The sequence below is a fragment of the Ammospiza nelsoni genome, chromosome 20 (genome assembly GCF_027579445.1).
Source record: "Ammospiza nelsoni isolate bAmmNel1 chromosome 20, bAmmNel1.pri, whole genome shotgun sequence".
Classification (NCBI taxonomy): Eukaryota; Metazoa; Chordata; class Aves; order Passeriformes; family Passerellidae; genus Ammospiza; species Ammospiza nelsoni.
Genome location: NC_080652.1, coordinates 917,611 through 935,751, shown reverse-complemented (window position 1 = coordinate 935,751; position 18,141 = coordinate 917,611). Strand labels below are relative to the sequence as shown.

At 65.7% G+C, this 18,141-nt stretch overlaps 2 protein-coding genes across 2 annotated transcripts; both read left to right on the top strand.

The window, feature by feature from the left end:
• Positions 1-7,674: 7,674 nt before the first annotated feature.
• On the top strand, positions 7,675-12,785 carry AJM1 (apical junction component 1 homolog). Its single transcript, XM_059486556.1, has 3 exons — positions 7,675-7,722; positions 7,972-8,050; positions 9,451-12,785. The coding sequence occupies exon 3, from the start codon at positions 9,511-9,513 to the stop codon at positions 12,739-12,741; it is 3,231 nt and encodes a 1,076-aa protein (XP_059342539.1). The 5' UTR covers positions 7,675-7,722; positions 7,972-8,050; positions 9,451-9,510; the 3' UTR covers positions 12,742-12,785.
• Positions 12,786-13,724: 939 nt separating this feature from the next.
• On the top strand, positions 13,725-15,324 carry PHPT1 (phosphohistidine phosphatase 1). Its single transcript, XM_059486481.1, has 3 exons — positions 13,725-13,903; positions 14,046-14,170; positions 14,924-15,324. The coding sequence occupies exons 1-3, from the start codon at positions 13,762-13,764 to the stop codon at positions 15,014-15,016; spliced, it is 360 nt and encodes a 119-aa protein (XP_059342464.1). The 5' UTR covers positions 13,725-13,761; the 3' UTR covers positions 15,017-15,324.
• The last annotated feature ends 2,817 nt before the right edge of the window (positions 15,325-18,141 follow it).

Below are 18,141 nucleotides of genomic sequence, written 5' to 3'. Positions count from 1 at the left end.
GCCCCTGTTTCTGCCAGACTGGGGCTGCCACAGGGGTCGCAGGCATATATTTGAATATACTGTTGGTCAAAATTTAGACAAACAGTATATTCAAATGAGATTTATTTTATAAAGCAGATAAACCACTTAAAGCTCCACCAACACTTGAACACAGGTTTGTGATGTCAAATGGAATTGTTACTGCCCGACTGACTTGAGAATGCCCAAGATTTTAGGACAGCTAACCCAGCGGATTTCCTTTGGGCAGTGTCCCAACCAAAGGGCAGAATTTCTGATGGAAGTTTTGCTGCTCCAAGGGGGATGGGCTCCACTGACCTCCACTGGGCCTTGTGGTCAGGTCATGGAATCACAAGCTGGTTTTGGAAAGGACCTTAAAGACCATCCCATTTCACCCCTGTGCCATGGCAGGGACACCTCCCACTGTCCCAGGTGCTCCCAGCCCTGTCCAGCCTGGCCTTGGGCACTGCCAGGGATCCAGGGGCAGCCACAGCTGCTCTGGGCACCCTGTGCCAGGGCCTGCCCACCCTCACAGGGAACAATTCCCAATTCCCAATATCCCATCCAGCCCTGCCCTCTGGCACTGGGAGCCATTCCCTGTGTCCTGTCCCTCCATCCCCTGTCCCCAGTCCCTCCCCAGCTCTCCTGGAGCCCCTTTAGGCCCTGCCAGGGGTTCTGAGGTCTCCCCAAAGCCTCCTCCAGGCTGAACAATTCCAGCTCTCCCAGCCTGGCTCCAGAGCAGAGGGGCTCCAGCTCTCTATTCTGTCGGCCCCCCCGGGCTGGGGTCTGACCCTCTGTCCCTCCACAGCTGTCACACAGAGGTGACAGGTCAGCCTACCCGGGGACAGTTGCTGCCATGGCTGGCCTTAGTACCTGCTGGGGCAGCTGCCGCTGCCACAGGTATCCTGGAGAAAACCCCTATTCTGGGGCCTCCCCTCACTGCCCACCTGCCCCTGCCCACACCTGCCTCCTGATGAACCCCTGGCCCTCCTGGCAGTGTTTTGCAAACGCCCAGGAAGGTCTTTCCAATGCTTCAAAACTGCTCCGTGCTGGCCCAGTCAGAGCTGTCCCAGTGGTCCCCACCAGTGTCCCCTGTCCCTGACCTCATTGCTGTGCCTCCACAGCTCCTGGTGTGACCTGAGGGCTGCCTCAGGGCACCCCCAAGCCCAGCGGGTTTGCAGAGTGGCCCCTGCCCCCATGGCCGCCCCACCAGGGTCAGCATCCTCAGGGCAGCCGTGGGGGCTCCCGTGCTGTGGTTCCTCCCTGCTCTGAGCTGCACCAGGGACAGAGCGGGGCTGGATCAGGGGATCTCCTGTGCCAGGTTCATGGCAAATCTCACAGCGAGCTCCCAGCGTGGCCTCAATGAATTGTGAGGGCTGTGAGACCCCAACACCCACCCCCCCCAGCTTTGCAGCTGTGTAGGACAGGTGTGACCCCAGATGTCCCTCCCAGGATGAGATCTGCCCTGCTTTGGGTTTCACCAAGTGTACAGAGTCACAACAGACCTCCAGGGTGACCTTGGGGCATGTTGTTCCTCTGTGCCTCAGTTTCCCCTTTCGATGGGGCCCATCAGAACCAAATCTGTCACCTGCAGACACTTTGGCCAGGTCCACACTGGCAGGGGCAGGTGGGGAAACTGAGTCACAGGGACACAGTGAATATTGTGGCTCTGCTCCCTGTGGGGTCTGGGGGAGGACTCAGCACCAGGAAGGCAAAGGCCCCACAGGAAGGGGGACTTGCCCCCACACTGGCCCAGCTTCACTGCTACTGGCCTTGACAGCAAGCTACAGTGGGGCAGCCCAGACCCAGGGACAGGAGCTGATCCTGCCTCGGGACAGGCACCAGACTGGCCTTTTCCTTGTGGGATTGCAGGACTCAGGCTTGTGGGATCCCTCTGGCTATTCACGTGTTCCCGTGGCACAACAGGGCCCCAGGCAGCTCGGCCAGGGACAAGCCTGGACCCGCAGAGCCATGGCAGGGCCCCAACATCTCTGTCCTCCACACAGGGGTGGGGGACAGTTCCATCCCAACCCGCTGAGTCCTGCTGCCCACACGGCTGTGCCAGGGGGGTCCCCTCCCTGTGAGGGGCTGCCACCCCTGAGGGTGGTGTTCACAAGGCCAGGGGCAGCCCCCAGCCCTGCCACCCACCCCTTCTCAGTTCCGGGGGGCCGGGGTTGCCTCCCCTGCCTGAGTGCCACAGCCTGGGAGCCCGGGGTGTCACAGCCTAAAGCGGCAGCACGGACTCGTGCTCGGGGCAGGTGACAGCACGACCGCAGCCCTCAGGGGCATCTGCTCCTCTGCCACAGGCTGCCACTGGCTGGAGCAGGAGGAGGAGGAGCAGGAGAAGGAGGAGGAGCAGGAGGGGAAGGCAGTGTCCAGAGCCCCATTGCCCCGAGCACATGACATGGCGCTGGCATCTCCGGTGCGTGGAGACCTGCCCGCGGTGCAGTTGGATCCCGAAGCACCTTCCAGCCTGCAATAGCAGCCTCACACGGGGAGCAGATGGTCCCACTGTCCCTTGCCATGGGGCTTGGGGACATGGACCAACCCGTTTGTTCCCTGATCTCGGACTTGTGGTCACTCCAAAGCCCAGAGGTCCAGACAGGTGACCTCAATCCATGCAGGTGTCGCCCAGGGCCACAGCTGCACGGACAGAGGGTGGCACTGTAGGGGATGCCCTAAGGGGAGCACACTCCTCCATGCGCGGACTCGGCATCCCACAGGGGTGGGCTCTGGCACCGTTCGGGTGATTGCACCCACGGGCCATGCGGACGGAGCCTGCCCGGTGCTCCGGCGGTGTCGGGGCTGGCAGCAGGCGGGAGCAGATGGAGCAGCACGGCGGGGACCGCGGGGGCAGGAAGCCGGGGGCAGCGGGAGCGGCTGGACCGACAGCCGGAGCCCGTGTCCTGCGGAGAGGAACGGGGAAGAGCCGGGGCGTGCGTGGGGGCCGGGGGTGACGGGGCCCATCTGAACACGGCGCGGGGGTCCCTCGGCCCCGTGCGTGCAGCAGGGACAGGCTCACCCTGCTCCCAGCTCCTCCTCCAGCTCCGAGCCACTCGGCAGTGCAACGAGTTCCTGGCGCTCAGCCCGGCCCCCAGGGCACACACCGCCCGTGCCAACGGGCTCAGCAGTGCCCACTGCTCCCAAGGGCACTCCTGCCCTTGGGGACTCACAGCAGTGCCAGCCCGCCACAGGCCCGCCAGTGCGGGCACCAGAGACAGTGGAAGTCCCTTCCTGGAGCTGCAGTGAAAGAAGGAAAGGGTCTTGGCTGCAGGGATTTCGAATCGAGCAAATCCGGGGGTGCACCTGCCATGCAGAAACACACGGAGAGCAGCAGCCTTGGATCGGGGCTTGGAGCCATGGCAGGTACTGGTGGGTCCCAGGCCACGGCCATGGCCCCTGGCCAGGGCACCCACAGGTGCTGGGGCTGCCCCCGGAGCTGTGGGCAGTGGAGGGCAGCCCAAGGAGGTGATGGGGGGAAACTGAGGCACAGCTGTGACCATGGGGCCGTGCTGTGCATCTCCGGATGCCGGGGCCTGAGTGTGCCAGGAGCTGTTCTGTGCCTCCTCCGTCCATCTCCAGCACTGAGCATCCCTGTGGACTCCAGCCACCACAGGCAGCGAGAGCCTCGGAGACTCTGGGAAAACGAGGCCATTCCATGGAGGAGCTTAGCCGGGGATTTCGCTGCCCATCGGCCCCGGCCGCGCAGAGCCGCGGTGATGGGGCAAGGTCAGGCAGGACAGGCCCGGGGCCCTGCGGGGGCCGTGAGGTCTCTGTACAGGGTGTGGGGCTGAGCCCGGTGCCCCGCGGGACATTCACAGCCACGGAGCGGGGAAAGCCCCGGAGGATGGCACCGGGGGCGCCCAGACCCGGCCCGAGGTCCCGGGGGAAGAGGGGGCGCCGCGAGGGGCAGGGGCGGGGCCGGGGTTGGGGAGGCGGCGGGGGAGCGGAGATGGATGGGGATGGGGATGGGGATGGGGATGATGGGGACGAGGAGCGCTCTGGGGGCGGTGCCGGGGGAGGCTACGGTCCCGGTGCCGGCCCCGCCGGTAACTCCGCCTGCCGTATTAATGGGAAAACAAGCGGCTGCAGAGCGTTGGGCCGAGCCGTGCCGTGCCGTGTCGGATCGGGCGGAGCCGGGCCATGGTCCCCAGGGCGGCGGCAGCCCCAGCCTAGCGCGGCGGCGGCGGGGGCGGCGGGGGGATGCGGCGGGAGCCGCCAGAGCGGCTGGCGCGGAGCAGGTAAGGGGGTCCCGGGCAGGGGGCTGGGGCTCGCTGCACCCCCGGGGGCCCCCCCTCGCGGGCCTCCCCTCGACCATCGCCTCGCATCACATCATATCTCATCTTCCCCCTTTGCCCCCCACCGCGTTCCACATCCCCATCCTATTTCCCGAAGATCCTCCCGAGGCATCCCAACCCCCAGGCTCCCCACACGATCGTCCCGTGCCCCACATCCCCGTCCCCGGCTATCTGTGCTCCCTCCCTTCCATCAGTCTCATCGGGGCCATCCCCATCCCGTGCTCCCGAGCCGAGTCATCCCACCCCATCTCACGGGTATTTCGGGGTTCCCCATGCTCCCGTGCGCCCTATCCCCATCCCATCCTTATCCCCATCCCCATCTCCCAGCCCCAAACCCATCCTCATCTCCGTCCCATCGCACCGCAGCGCTCGAGCGGAGCCATTTCCCCCCTCCCCCCGGTGCCCAGCTCAGCGCCCTGCGCGGCCCAGCGGGCCCGGTGCCGCCCGGTGCCGGTGCCGGTGCCGGTGCGCAGGGGGTGGGGGCAGCCGGGGACACCGCCCCGAGCCTGCGGCAGCGCCGGGACAGATCCGCTCTCCCCGGGGGCCACCCCATGCACCGAGCCCCAGTCCCGGCCCCACCGCTCGCCCTCCCGGCTCGCTCCTGGTTCCCCCGCCCCCCGGCATTGCCCGCTTGCGGGTGCCCGACACGCTGAGCGATTAGAGGGGCCGGGGCTCAGGCCGTCCCCTGCACCCCGGGGTGCTGCTCCCCCCGGCAGGATGGCTCCTCCGGGGGCACAGGCTGGGTTCGGGTTTGGCAGCCATCTGTGCCTGGTGCGCTTGGGACGGGGACAGGGGGCGATGTGGCAGTGCCAGGGGCAGAGAGGCTGATTCAGGGGCTGGGGAGCAGAGCGGAGGGGCTCTCTTGTGTGCAGGGCGGGCAACAGCCACAGGGGCACAGGGCACCATGTGCGTGTCCTGGGGGTGGCACGGGGCGGGGGGAGCGTCTATTTGCCACGGATACGGAGCAGCGGCGGGACGGGCAGTGGGCTCCCTCACCACAGACCGTGCCGGCTGCCAGCTCCCAGTGCGGGCAGTGCCCAGGCAGCAGCGGCCATCAGCGTCCCGCTGACACACACACGGTGCACAGGCCCGTGCGCAGCAGAGCTCGCTGTGCACAGCGGCACACACGGGCACAGGCACTGCCCCCACGGCAGCTGCTGCTGGCACCTCCAGCATCATCTGCTCCAGCAGTGTTTGCAGCAGGACGCTGTCCTTGGCTGCCTGTCGCGATGCAGGGGCCGCTGGTGCACTCAGGGTTGCACTTGGGGCAGTGCTGGGGCAGTGCTGGGCAGTGCTGGGCAGTGCAGGGCAGGGCTGGGCAGTGCTGGGCAGTGCTGGGCAGTGCTGGGGCAGTGCTGGGCAGTGCTGGGCAGTGCTGGGGCAGTGCTGGGCAGTGCTGGGCAGTGCTGGGGCAGTGCTGGGCAGTGCAGGGCAGTGCTGGGGCAGGGCTGGGCAGTGCTGGGCAGTGCTGGGCAGTGCAGGGCAGTGCAGGGCAGTGCTGGGGCAGGGCTGGGCAGTGCTGGGGCAGTGCTGGGGCAGTGCTGGGCAGTGCTGGGCAGTGCTGGGGCAGTGCTGGGCAGTGCAGGGCAGTGCTGGGCAGTGCTGGGGCAGTGCTGGGGCAGTGCTGGGCAGTGCAGGGCAGTGCTGGGGCAGTGCTGGGGCAGTGCAGGGCAGGGCTGGGCAGTGCTGGGGCAGTGCTGGGCAGTGCTGGGGCAGTGCTGGGCAGTGCAGGGCAGTGCAGGGCAGTGCTGGGGCAGGGCTGGGCAGTGCTGGGGCAGTGCTGGGCAGTGCACGGCAGTGCAGGGCAGTGCTGGGGCAGTGCAGGGCAGGGCTGGGCAGTGCAGGGCAGGGCTGGGCAGTGTTGGGGCAATGTTGGGGCAGCGCTGGGCAGTGTTGGGCAGTGCTGGGGAAGTGTTGGGGCAGTGCTGGAGCCATGCTGATGCTGCTGGCCATGCCCACGGGGCTGTGAGTGCAGTGGGCCCGGTGCAGTGCAGTGTGTGCTGGGGCTGCTGTGAAGGGGGGGCAGCAGTGCAGCGTGCTCAGCACCCTGCATGTGCAGGCAGCGTGCAGGCACCGTACCCACTGCAGCACTCCTGCCTGCTCAGTGGGATGTGCGTGGGCAGCGGGCAGGCAGGATGGGCAGCAATGCCCCGGCAGTGTGCGGGCAAAGGTGGGCAATGTGCGGGCAGGGTGCGCGGGGCAGTGCCCTGGCAAGGCACCAAGTGCAGGATGGGCAGGCAGCATTCCTTGCCATGTGCAGCCAGGCAGCGAGTGGGCAGTGCTGAGGGCAGCACGGGCAGACCGTGCACTGGCAGGGCTGTGTGCATGGGCAGCTTGGGGCAGAGCGCAGGCAGTGCCCTGGGAGTGTGGGCAGTGTGCGGGCAGTGCCCGCTGTGGCTGTGGGGCAGGCAGGGCACTGCAGTGCGTGGGCAGCGTGGGGCCCGCACTCCTCCCCCCACAGCCCTCACGTGGCACACCAGGCAGTGACCCAGTTCCGGGCATCCTCCGTGGGCCCCTCTGGCAGCGGGGTCGCCCCCAGCCCAGCTCCTCGCGCTGCCGGAGCCCGGCGCTCACGGGCAGCACGGAGGGTGCAGCGCCCGGGCCCGTGCCGGGAGCGAGGGCAGGACCCCACGGGGGGCGGCTCCCACCCACGCCTGGGCACCGGCCGCTCTGCCAGTGCCGTCGGCAGGTGTCACATCCGCGGGGTGACACCGTGTGGGCATCCCGGGTAGGGAGGCTGGTGCCTGCCGAAACTGGGCAGTGCTGGGGCAGAAGGGGGCATCCAACCAACCGGATGCCCACTAGCCGGGGGGTGGAGAGCAGAGGGGATGCAAAACGCTCTCCCTGTAGAGTTGGTGTCAGAAGCTGGTGGGCATGTGAGCATGGTGGCACTGGCAGCACCGTGGGGCCATCCCGGCTCTGCCCCCCTCAATAGGCAGAGGGTTCCAGCAGCTGCAGGAGGGCTCTGCTCTCCCTGCAGTGCCACAGAGCCCCAGCTCCTCGTGCAAGCCTCTCCCTGCACCCACGCTGTCCTTACCCACGCTGTCCTCGCAGAGGAGGAATAATTTGGAGAAACCATGGCAACCCCACAGCTCCACCGGCAGTGGGTGCCGCTGGTGGGTGGAAGACACCGGAGCCTGTGGGATGCAGCGCCCACATCCCCAGCGCACAGGGATGCACACACGCTGGGACAGTTCTTTGGGTGGCAGTTCCTTTTGGTCCAGCAGGGCTGTGGCTGCAGGGGTCTCTTGAGGGTGCTCCATGCGCTCACAAGGCGTCCATGGCCCCAGCAGCCACACCTCCACCACACCCGCAGTGCCCAAGGAGCCTCATGTGCCTTGTTTGTTTTACAGCGCTGGGATGGAGTCACCACAGGCCCCTCGGCCACCTCAGCCCACCCAGCCCCTCACTGCTGCTGCTGGACCAGGTAGGACCCTGGGCTACAGTTCCTTGCCTACCAGCCACCCCAACACCACAGGAATGGGCTGCCCAATGCCACTGTCCCCGTCGCTGTGGCACGGGGTGCTGCCTTGCCGGACCCAGCCCACTTCCCACACACTGTAACACAGCAGAGCCAATACTGGGCCACTTTTTGGGGGGCAAACCTGCCCTTCCAGCTCTGCAGGGAGGCACTGGGACCCCCATCTCCTTTCTCATGGCATCTTGCTCTTCCCAGCCCATCACATGGACAGACACCCCAAGGCCACTGGAGTCACCTCAGCTCTGGCATCTGCACCCCCCCAGCTTTGGAGCAGGTAATGAGGAGGAACCCAAGTCCCCTCCCCATCTCTGCGTAGTCAATGCTTATTGCTAAATAAAGGAAATTCTTTTTCTCCAAGAAACATCCTCCCTGTGGTCCTCTGCTGCTCTTTAAAGCCAAGTGTCCACCCATCTTTAGTGCAACACAGAGCAGCCAGCGTCAACCAGTGCATCCAGGCCCTTGGTGGCCACAACACCCAATACTCAGAGGACGTGGTGAGGTGACAGCTGGGGGGGTCCCTGTTGTGGGCAGAGAAGGTGCACATCTCCCAGTGCTGGTGACAACCCATGGCAGCTCTCGAAGGGCTGGTAGGGAAGGTCAGTGCTACAACCCACTTAGTCCTGTGGGAAGGGCAGACCCCTTCCTCTGTCCCCACCATGCACTGAGGCAAACTTGTGCTGATGTCCTCATTGTCACACAGCTGTGTCACACTGTGGCTGTGGACTCTGCCCACCCTGGCCACCCAACAGCATTGTCCCACAGCACTGGGGTGCTTGGTGCTGGCACACAGTGGGCATCAGACCCCATGTCCCACAGCAGCTGAAGCCACCATCAGCCTTGCTTTCCAGCCCAGGGGACATGTCACAGCCATGGGTCACAGAAGACAACAAAGCCATAGGGTACTGAGCCAGCACAGCTCCCCTGGCACAGGGAGGTGATGCAGGTATCACTGCTTACATGTGGGTTGGGGCACCCACCACAACACCCCTCTGCCACGCCTTGGGCCACCCCTCATCTGAAAGACCCAGGGAGTGCAACTCTGTGTAGCCAGCACTGTGACCACCCCACACCGGAGTCTGTGGGGCACAGTGGGTGCAGCCACCACAGGGAGGGGTTGTAGCTCGTGCCTCCTACAGAGCCCCAGACCGTACCATGGTGGGTGCTCATGGTGCCTGTCCCTGGGCCCTGGTTCCCCCTGCAGTGCTGGTGCAGGGACGTGGGTACGCACAGTCCCAGGAGAACCCTCAACACTCCGGTGCTCTCACCAGGACTGAGCACACACTCCTCATGGAAAATCCTGGTGTTGAACCCTCACAGCCCTGCCCAGAGCTGCCAATTCATATGATTCTGCAAGACAGTCCCTTTGCCCTGTGGTCCAGGAAGAGGACACAGTACTCTGTGTTCTCCTCTTGCTGTGCTGAGCTGGTATGCAGTTCCCTGCTTGCCCCCATCGGTGTCCTGCCAGCCGCTCCATGATTTGCACCCTGGATCTGGAAACTTTTTCCAGTTTCTTCCTCCAGTAGTTGATTGACTACTGACAGCAGCAGTGGAGGCTGGGATGCCCCCAAACCTTCCTTTCTGAAGAGATGGCCAACCCCCACCACTGAGCTAGGAGCAGTGGGGATTGATATGAGGTCACTCCAGGATTGAGGCACCTCATGTGTTCTCTTGCAGGGTGGGCTACCGTCCTCTGAGGCCGTGTGACAGGGAACTGGCAGAAGAGTCGCTTTTAAGATGACACGAACAGACCCACCTGACATTCTGGTGTCCACGGTGTACCAAGACATCAAGGTGGCGACAGCAGCCCCTGGGGATTCCGTTGTCTGTCAGCCCCTAGCACAATGTGACGCCTCCATGTCCTCCTCCCTGTCCCGCGAGCCGCAGCCCTTCAACAAGCGCCATTGTAGGAGTTTCGACTTCATCGAGTCGCTGGAAGAGCTGGGCACCCCCTCGGCCATGGAGCGCGCCTGCCCGCGCCCCGGCATGCCCGAGCCCACGCCGGGGCCGCCGGGCAGGCAGGCGCCCCCGAAGCCGGACCCGTACAGCGGCAGAGCCCCCGCGCCGCGCAGCGAGCCCAAGCGCCGAGCCCGCTCCAAGAGCGCCCCGCGGGTGAAGTCCACCCTGACGCCGGTGCCCATCACGGTGGCGGCATCACCGCCGCCAGCCCGGCGCGGGCGGGAGGTGCTGCGGGTGGCACGGGAGCCCTCCCGCACCGATCCCTCGCCGCGCCGCGAGGCCCCGATGCCGCTGCGGGCGCTGGCCAACGAGGTGCACCCCATCAAGCTGCAGCCGCAGCGGAGCAGCGTCAGCCGCATCTCCCCGCTCTGCCTGGGCAGCAATTGCTACGAGGAAGGGCCGGGCGGGAAGGTGGGCGCCAGCCCCCACGTCAAGTGCCGAGTGGACATCAAGCCGGACGAGGCAGTGCTGGTGCACACGGCGCGGAGCCTGCGGGCAGCCCCGAACCGCCCGGAGCCGCCGCGCTGGCCCCGCACCCCCGGGGCCGCCCGCAGCCTGACCGTGCCCGGGAGCCGGCAGGCGTCCGCGTCCCGCACGCCCACCCCCAGCGACTCCTACAGCGGGGACCCTCCGCTGCTGCCCTACCCCGGTGAGTACTACGAGGCAGACCCCCGGGCTCTGGCGTACCAAACAGTGCCAGTGCCGGCCTCACGGGAATTCAGGGAGTACCCCGACCGGGGCTGCATGACCTTTTCGGCCCCCGGGGTCCCGGCCAAGTTCTTCTACGCAGAGGAGTCAGCGCGGTGCCCCAGCCCGGCCATGCCTCTCCGCAGCTCTGGCTATGCCAGCTACCCCTACCCCAGCCGCCACTCCGTATCCCAGCCCTTCTACACCGAGGACCCGGCCAAGGCTGCCGCTCACACGATGCCGGCCCGGACGTTGTACGTGGAGGAGGCGCGGGGTTACCCGGTGCAGGAGGCACCTGCCCGCACCTTCTACGGGGATGAGCCTCGCTACTACCCCCCGCGCGGGACCCCTGTCAAAACCCTGTACGCCGAGGACGCTCGGACATACCCAGCCCTCGGCTCCTCTCCACGGCTGCTCTACGCCGAGGACTACGGGAAGTACCGGGAACGGGAGGTGCTGTCGCGCACGTGTCCCCCGCCCCGCAGCGCGCAGCCCCTGCACTTCGGGGACTGGTACTGCCCCGAGCGGGCCACGCTGCCCTACCAGAGCCTGCAGCTGTCCCGCTTCACCCCACAGCCGGCCGGGCGTGAGGCCATGTTCTCCTCCTGGCATGCCAGCTACGGCGTGACCCCACCGCGGCTGGGCCGGGAGACCCAGCACTACTCCAAATCCTGGGACAACATCCTGGCGCCAGCAGCGCGCAGGGAGGAGGCCCTGCTGCGTGGGCGCAGCTATGAGAACCTGCTCGCCCACGAAGAGCACCGTGCCTTATCCCCCGAGGAGCGCCGGCAGCCTGTGGTGATCAACCTGTCGAGCTCACCCAAGCGCTACGCGGCCCTGTCCCTCTCCGAGAGCTCCATCCTCGAGCGGGTGCACGCCGACGGCAGCCGCGGGCCCTCGGGCCGCTCCTGGTACGTCACGCCGGAGATCACCATCACCGACAACGACATCCGCGCCGAGGGGCTGGGCCGGAGCGAGAGGCGCTCGGCCAGCTGGGACATGCTGGACGCGGGCCGGGAGTGCAGGCCCTACGCTGTGCCCTGCGCCCCGCAGCCCAGCGCCAGGGAGAGCGGCTCGGGGCGCCAGCGCAGCCTGGAGCAGCTGGACGAGCTCATCACTGACCTTGTCATTGACTACAAGCCGGCGCCGGGCCACCGCTCCGGGGACAGGGACAGCCTCGCGGAGCAGCTCAAGCAGCTGCTGAGCAGCGGCGCCTCGGGGCCCCCCCGGCGGAGCGAGGGCAGGCGGGTCCCTCACAACGCGCCCGAGGGACCCCGACCCACAAAGGAGCAGCCGGGCCCCAGCTCCCATGCTGGCACCCCGCGCCGCCCACCGGCCACCGGCCCTTTCGAAAAGTCACCGGAGAACTGCTCGCCCGACCTGAGCGCTGAGGAGGACGACATGATGATGTGCTCCAATGCCAAGTGCCGGCGCACAGAGACCATGTTCAATGCCTGCCTCTACTTCAAATCGTGCCACAGCTGCTACACCTACTACTGCTCCCGGCACTGCCGGCGCGAGGACTGGGACACGCACAAGGCCAGCTGTGTCTACGGGCGGGTGGGCAGCGTCTGCCGCCACGTCCTGCAGTTCTGCCGCGAGAACACCGAGGTGCACAAGGCTTTCTCACGCATCGCCAAGGTGGGATACCTCTCCCGCGGCCGCGGCGTCCTCTTCCTGGGCTTCCCCAATGCGGGCTCCGCCGAGAACTTTCTCCAGTTTGGGCTGGAGAGCCTGCTGATGTCCCCCACGTACCTGTCCCTGCGGGAGCTGGACAGCTACTCGGACAACCTGGGGGAGTATGCCCAGGAGCTGCGGGAGACAGGCAACCAGTACGACCCCAACGAATGTTTCCTGCTGAATGTAACCGTGGCCGTCACTCAGAAAGTGCCAGAGAGGCCGTCACCGAAGATGCAGGTCCCGACGGTCAGGAAATACGCCAAGGTGGCCTTAGCCTCCTCCAGCCCTGAGAAGAAGATCTTGAAGAAGGAGCGGGACATGGAAACGTTGATCCTGACGCCACCGCCCGGAACGGCGGACATCGACAAGGAGGGGGAGGAGGGCCGGAAGGCACGGGAGGTCTGCTTCATCAACATCCAGCGGGAGCTGCGCATCCGCGGCGTCTTCCTGCGGCACGAGTTCCCCGCTGTCTACGAGCAGCTCTGCGACTTCGTGGAGAGCAACAAGCGCTTCACCCCCACCACCATCTACCCCATCGACAAGAGGACGGGCAAACAGTTCATGTGCATGATTATGGCGGCCTCCGAGCCTCGCACCCTCGACTGGGTGGCCAGCCCCAACCTCCTGGACGACATCATGTGAACGCAGGGCGGGGGCACCCCCCGTGTAGAGACGTGCTGTCCTGTCAGAACCCCCTCGGCTGTTACACCAAGGGGCACCAAGGGGAGGGGGCTGCGGGCAGCCGGCAGTGCTGGGGGGCCGGGCGGTGACGGGAGCACAGCCCCAAGTTTGCCCTGGAGCCCAGAGCCCGGGGAGCCCCTGCAGAGCCCTCTGGGGTGAGCGGTGCTTGGCCAGAGCGGGGGCGCCTCGCACGCCCCCAACCCCTGCTGCAACCCAGAGCCCCTCGGGCCTGCCCCAGGCTCCCCTCAGCACCGAGGGTCCCCGCAGCGGCCATACCCAGCGCCTGGGGCTGGGCTGCGCCAGGATTGTGTCCCCGCCGCGCCTGTGTAGCCTGTGCGTGTTACTGCGGGAGCGTCAGGTGCCGGGGGGCCCTGGGATCCCCCGCGGGCTCTGGGCACAGAGCGGGGCAGGGCTGGGGGGTCCCGGGGCGGGACGGCCACGGACAGGGATCGGCGGGGGGGGAAGGGGGGGGCGGCTCTGACCGGGGTCGGAGGTAATCGCCAGTGAGGGGTGACCGTGGCGGGGACCGGGGAAGGCGAGGCAGAGTCGGGGTCGTGGCCAAGACCCGTCACCCGGGGCGCCCGCGCCGCCCTGCCCTACCCAGCCCTGCTCCCCGCTGTCGATCCCATCGCCGGCACCGGCACCGGCGGCAGCCTCCACCCCCAGAGCCGCTGCCCGGCGGGACCCCGCGCCGGCTGAGGGTGGAGCCTGGCTCTGCGAGCGCTGGTTGGACGCCAGGCGGAGGAGGCGGGAACACGGGCAGGGACCGGGCGCTGGTTGGTTGGACGCCAGGCGGAGGAGGCGGGAACACGGGCGGGGGCCGGGCGCTGGTTGGACGTCGGGCGGAGGAGGCGGGAACACGGGCGGGGGCCGGGCGCTGGTTGGACGCCGGGCGGAGGAGGCGGGAACACGGGCAGGGACCGGGCGCTGGTTGGTTGGACGGCGGGCGGAGGAGGCGGGCACGGCGCGCGGGCGGCAGCGATGGCGGGCTCGGCGCTGTCCCGGGTGCCGGACGTGCAGATCGATGGCGACGGTGTCTTCAAGTACGTGCTGGTGCGGGTGAGCGGGGCCGGCGCGCCCGCCAAGGACGTCGTGCGAGGCCACGCCTGGGCCGAGTACCACGGTGAGGGGCGTCGGGAGCGCGGGGCGCGGGCGTGGCCCGGGGTGCCGAGGGAAGCGGGCGGGGGCTTGCCGGGCGTCTGGCCCGTCGCGGGGCGGCGGCTGAGGCCGGGGGTCCCCGCGCCACCGCCGCTCCCTCCCTGCAGCCGACCTGTTCGAGCGCACCGCGGAGGAGCTGGCGCCGCACGGTCTGAGCTGCGAGTGCCTGGGCGGCGGCCGCATGTCGCACCGCCCTGAAGAGAGGAAGATCCACGTCTACGGGTACTCGGTGGTAAGCGGGGCCGGGGGAACCACGCGGGCACGCGGCATCTCCCTGCGCGGGGTGGGTCCCGCTGACGGCGGCCGAGGTGGAGTCGAGTTCCCTCGGGGGTGGAAGGGGTGAGCGGGGCGGCGCTCCCGGGGCTCCTGCGCGTTCTCCCGAGCGCCCCAGCGAGGGGAGACTGCGCAGAGCCCTTTCGGGTGAGCAGCGCTTGGCCAAAGCAGGGGCACCCCAGCAACCCGCCGGCACCTGCCTGTGGGGCTGCCACACACCCAGAGTCCCCGGAGGTGCCATGGGTACAGTGGCTGTACCAGCTCTGGGTGCTGCAGCGGGAATTGGGCTGCGCAAGAACCCTGTTTTCACTTTGTGTGTCCTGAGGGTGTTCCTGCAGGAGTGTCGGGTGGGTGCTGTAGGGGCCTTGTAAGGGTGACTGGAGGCACTCCTGGGGACTGTCATGGTGGGTTCCTGGACGCTGACCCTGGCCCAGGGCTGTGCTGCAGCACCAGCTGTGCTGGGTGCGGAGTGCAGAGCCCAGCTGGGCAGGGTGCTGGTCCTTGGGCCACAGTGCACACAGTTTTCCCAGCTTCAGGGTGACGTTGTCTTGTTGCCTGGGTGCTACACCAGCCTCAGCTGGGGTCAGGAAGGACTGGCACAGGCTCTGTGGCCTCTCTGCTGCTGAGGTCTGCCAGAGCCGCCCTGGGGATTTGCCAGGCTTCTCTGCAAGTTCTCACCAGCTCTCCTTAGGAACCTTCTTTTCCTGCGCAGGGCTTTGGACGAGCTGACCATGCTGTGACCACAGAGAAGCTGAAGGCAGAGTATCCCGACTATGAGATTACTTGGGCAGATGAAGGGTACTGACTCCTCTGTCTGTGGTGCCAGCCCAGAACTGGCACAGCTGTGTGCAGCACCGGGGTGGTGGCAGCAGGCTCCCCATGCTTGGCCGTGCTCCAGGCTCTCCTGATTTTCCTCTGTGTTGAACTTGCCCGTTCTCTGCTGTCACCGGACTGTCCCTGTGCAGATGCTCCCACCTCCCTGGCATGGCAAAGCTGGTGAAGCCAGTGGTTGCTCTGCCCCAGCCCTCTGGCACCAGGGGCTCATCCACGTGTATCTGTGAGAATTAAAGTCGTTGGAGGAGCACAGCTGCTCTGGTGGCCATGCTCACGGTTTGACTGCTCCTTCCCATCTCTGGGTTATGCTTGTTCACAGTGGAAGGGACCCCCCAGGTTATCTGCCCCTTGAGGGGGGCCTGGCACGGGAGCAGGCAGAGTCTGGGGTGGGAACAGCAGGAATTGTGTTGGGATTTGCCTTGGAAAGGGTTGAGGCAGGAGAGAGGAAAGCAATGCCCAGGTCTGGGAGAGGGGAAGGCAAGATGGACCTGAGGGAGAGACCAGCCCCATCTCCTGTGAGGAGGGAACTGAGTTGCCTGGGAACATGACTGGGAAGAACATGCCCATTCCCACTCTGGCAGGTTGTCACACCTTGAGGAAGAGCATCCTCCCTGACTTCATCCCTCCAGCCACCCAGGACCAGCTCAGAATTTCCCAGGGATTCTCCCTGCTTGTGCTTCCAAGCAAGGAGCAGTAGAGGGAGACTGGGGAAAGCTGCTGGAGGCTTCAGTGGCTGGAGAGCTCCAGGCAGATGTGCAGGCTGGGTTGGTTCAGGCTGGGTTGGTTCAGTCGCTGTCCCACGTGAGGCTGGGCTGGAGGACCCTCCCAGCCCAGTCCCAGTCCCAGCCCCATTTCATTGTCAGACTCTGACCCTGTGTGCTCCCTGCTGCTGCCTCTGCCTCGTGCCTTCAGGGATGTGGGCTCCTTCCTCTGTCCAGAGCCATGCTGGGTCATCTCAACCTGCAGAAGCTCAGCCTGTACCCTGTGTCCAAAGTTCAGCCTGTGCCCACACTCCAAAGGAAGCTCACAATGTGGGGATGAGTTTCACAGGCAAGAAAATGGCTCTGCTGTGCTTCGTCCTCCATCCTGCAAAGTGGCTCTCCCCTGTGCTGGGGGGAATGTTACCCAGAAGTTACACAGAGTCAGCTGCAAACCTGCAAGTCACTGGTTTGGAACTTGGAGGCACCTCTGGGATGTCCTGTCCATCCACTGGCCTAGCAGAGCCAGCTTTAGTGGGTCCATCGTGGTGGGATTGCTGAGATGTGCTGTGCAGGCTCAGGAGTCCTTGTGGGTTCCTTCCAACACAGGGAGTTCCATGATTCTGTTCTAGAATTAGGCTGCTGGAAGCTGTGACCAGGTGGTGTTTGAGAATCTCCCCGAATTGAACTTCCAGCAGCTTGGAAGTGTGCTCTGGTTTTGACAGTCCTCACAGGAAGAAAAGGTTTTTCTTTCAAGTGGTATTTGCTGTTCTTGCTTTTATTGTCTCAGTTCTTACTGGGGCATTCCTGGCTTGAAGGGTTGGCTCTCTGCACCCTCCTGCCAGGGTTTACCTGGGTGACATTCCCCTGCCCCTTCTCCAAACTGGGCACATTCAGCTCAGCCTCTCCTTGTGGCAGGTGCAGTCCCCTCATCATCATCAGGGAATATCCTTCTGTGGAGATCAAAAAACCATCTGGACACCTCCAGGGAACTCTTGTGGAGCAGAGGGTGGGATGGGGTGACCTCCTGTTGTGCCATCCATTCTGTACTATCCTGTGGTCATCATCACTTGATCTGCTCCAGTGTGCCCCCATCTCACAGTGGGAGCACCAGCATCCCCAGTGCAAAGGGGAGGGGTCCCATCTCTGTGAGAGGCTCTGCCCATGGCACCCAGGAGAGCAGTGACTACTCTGCCAGTGGCCAGCTTGGTGCTGCCAGGTTTCTGGGCAGGGCTGCTCTTCCCCAGCATGCCTGGACTGGGGAATGTGGGGCTGCTGGTCCTCACTGGCCCTGGCTGGCACTGGGAGAAGGAGCTGAGTCTGTGTTTTACTGCCCCTGATGCAATCCCGCTGCAATCTGCTTTCCAAGGCCGTTGGCTCAGTGGAAGGATCTGCTCAAAGGGGCCCCTCTAGGGCGCGAAGGCTGCGGCAGCAGAGGGGAGAGGGGTCCTGGGGGGTAGCAGCTCCTTCCTCTGCCCAGGTAGGGAAACCAGTCGGGTCACTAGTTGCCATCACCAGGCAACAACACTGGTGGTGATCTGTGGAGACCTGGCTACCAAGCTGTGCTTCTTTCAGGCTCATCAGCCCTTGCTGGGGCTCTGCCAGGAATGTTTTACCCCAGGACTGACCTGGTTGTGGCCCTGGAGCTGTGCCCCTTTGCCCCATGGCATTCATGAGCTGGGTGCTGAGGTGCTTCTGCCAGCCGGAGCAGAGCAGGCGGGGTGAAGGCTGGCTCCTCCTGATGGCATCTTGGAATCCCCAGGCTCCAGGGGGACCTCAGAGCCCCTTCCAGTGCCTAGAGGGGCTCCAGAAGAGCTGGAGAGGGACTTTGGACAAGAGCTTGGAGTGACAAGAGGAAACAACTTTCCATTGCCAGAGGGCAGGGTAAGATGGAGATACAGCTGACTCCCAGCTCAGCTGTTCTCTCTGGCCAGAGTGCAGCCCACAGCCAGCCCTGCACCCAAAGTCTCTCCCACTGTCCTTATGCACAGGGACTGGCAGAGCCCCCACATCCCTGGCAGAGGTGCCAGCATCCCCCACAGGGCTGGCAGCATCCCTGGCTCAGCAGGAAGTGCTCTCATCCCTCACCAAGCCAACGCATTTCCCTGGGCTGTGCCCTGTCCCAGTCAGAGTGTCACCCACCGTCCTGTTCTGAGTGGAAAATGGGCTGAAGAGGAGAGGTGCCAGGGGAGAAGCCGAAGGTCTCCACAGGCACGGCTGCAGCTCACTGCTGAGGTGTCGCCGGTGCTGTGACCGGACCGCGCTGCGCTGTCCCAGCCGTGCCATAAACCCGCTGCCTGGCTGGGGAGCCGATAACAGCGGGGCTGAAGTCCAACGCAGGCAGCTCCAGGGGAGCACATTCCAGCCCGGGGCTCACAGCGTGGCCGCTTCCAGCTCC

Bases quoted from the DNA above. Each gene is read 5' to 3' on its own strand.
- PHPT1 (XM_059486481.1), top strand. From the start codon at position 13,762: ATGGCGGGCTCGGCGCTGTCCCGGGTGCCGGACGTGCAGATCGATGGC. The intron at 13,904-14,045 runs GTGAGGGGCGTC...CCCTCCCTGCAG, and splicing joins CGCCTGGGCCGAGTACCACG to CCGACCTGTTCGAGCGCACC. The intron at 14,171-14,923 runs GTAAGCGGGGCC...TTTCCTGCGCAG, and splicing joins ACGTCTACGGGTACTCGGTG to GGCTTTGGACGAGCTGACCA.
- AJM1 (XM_059486556.1), top strand. From the start codon at position 9,511: ATGACACGAACAGACCCACCTGACATTCTGGTGTCCACGGTGTACCAA.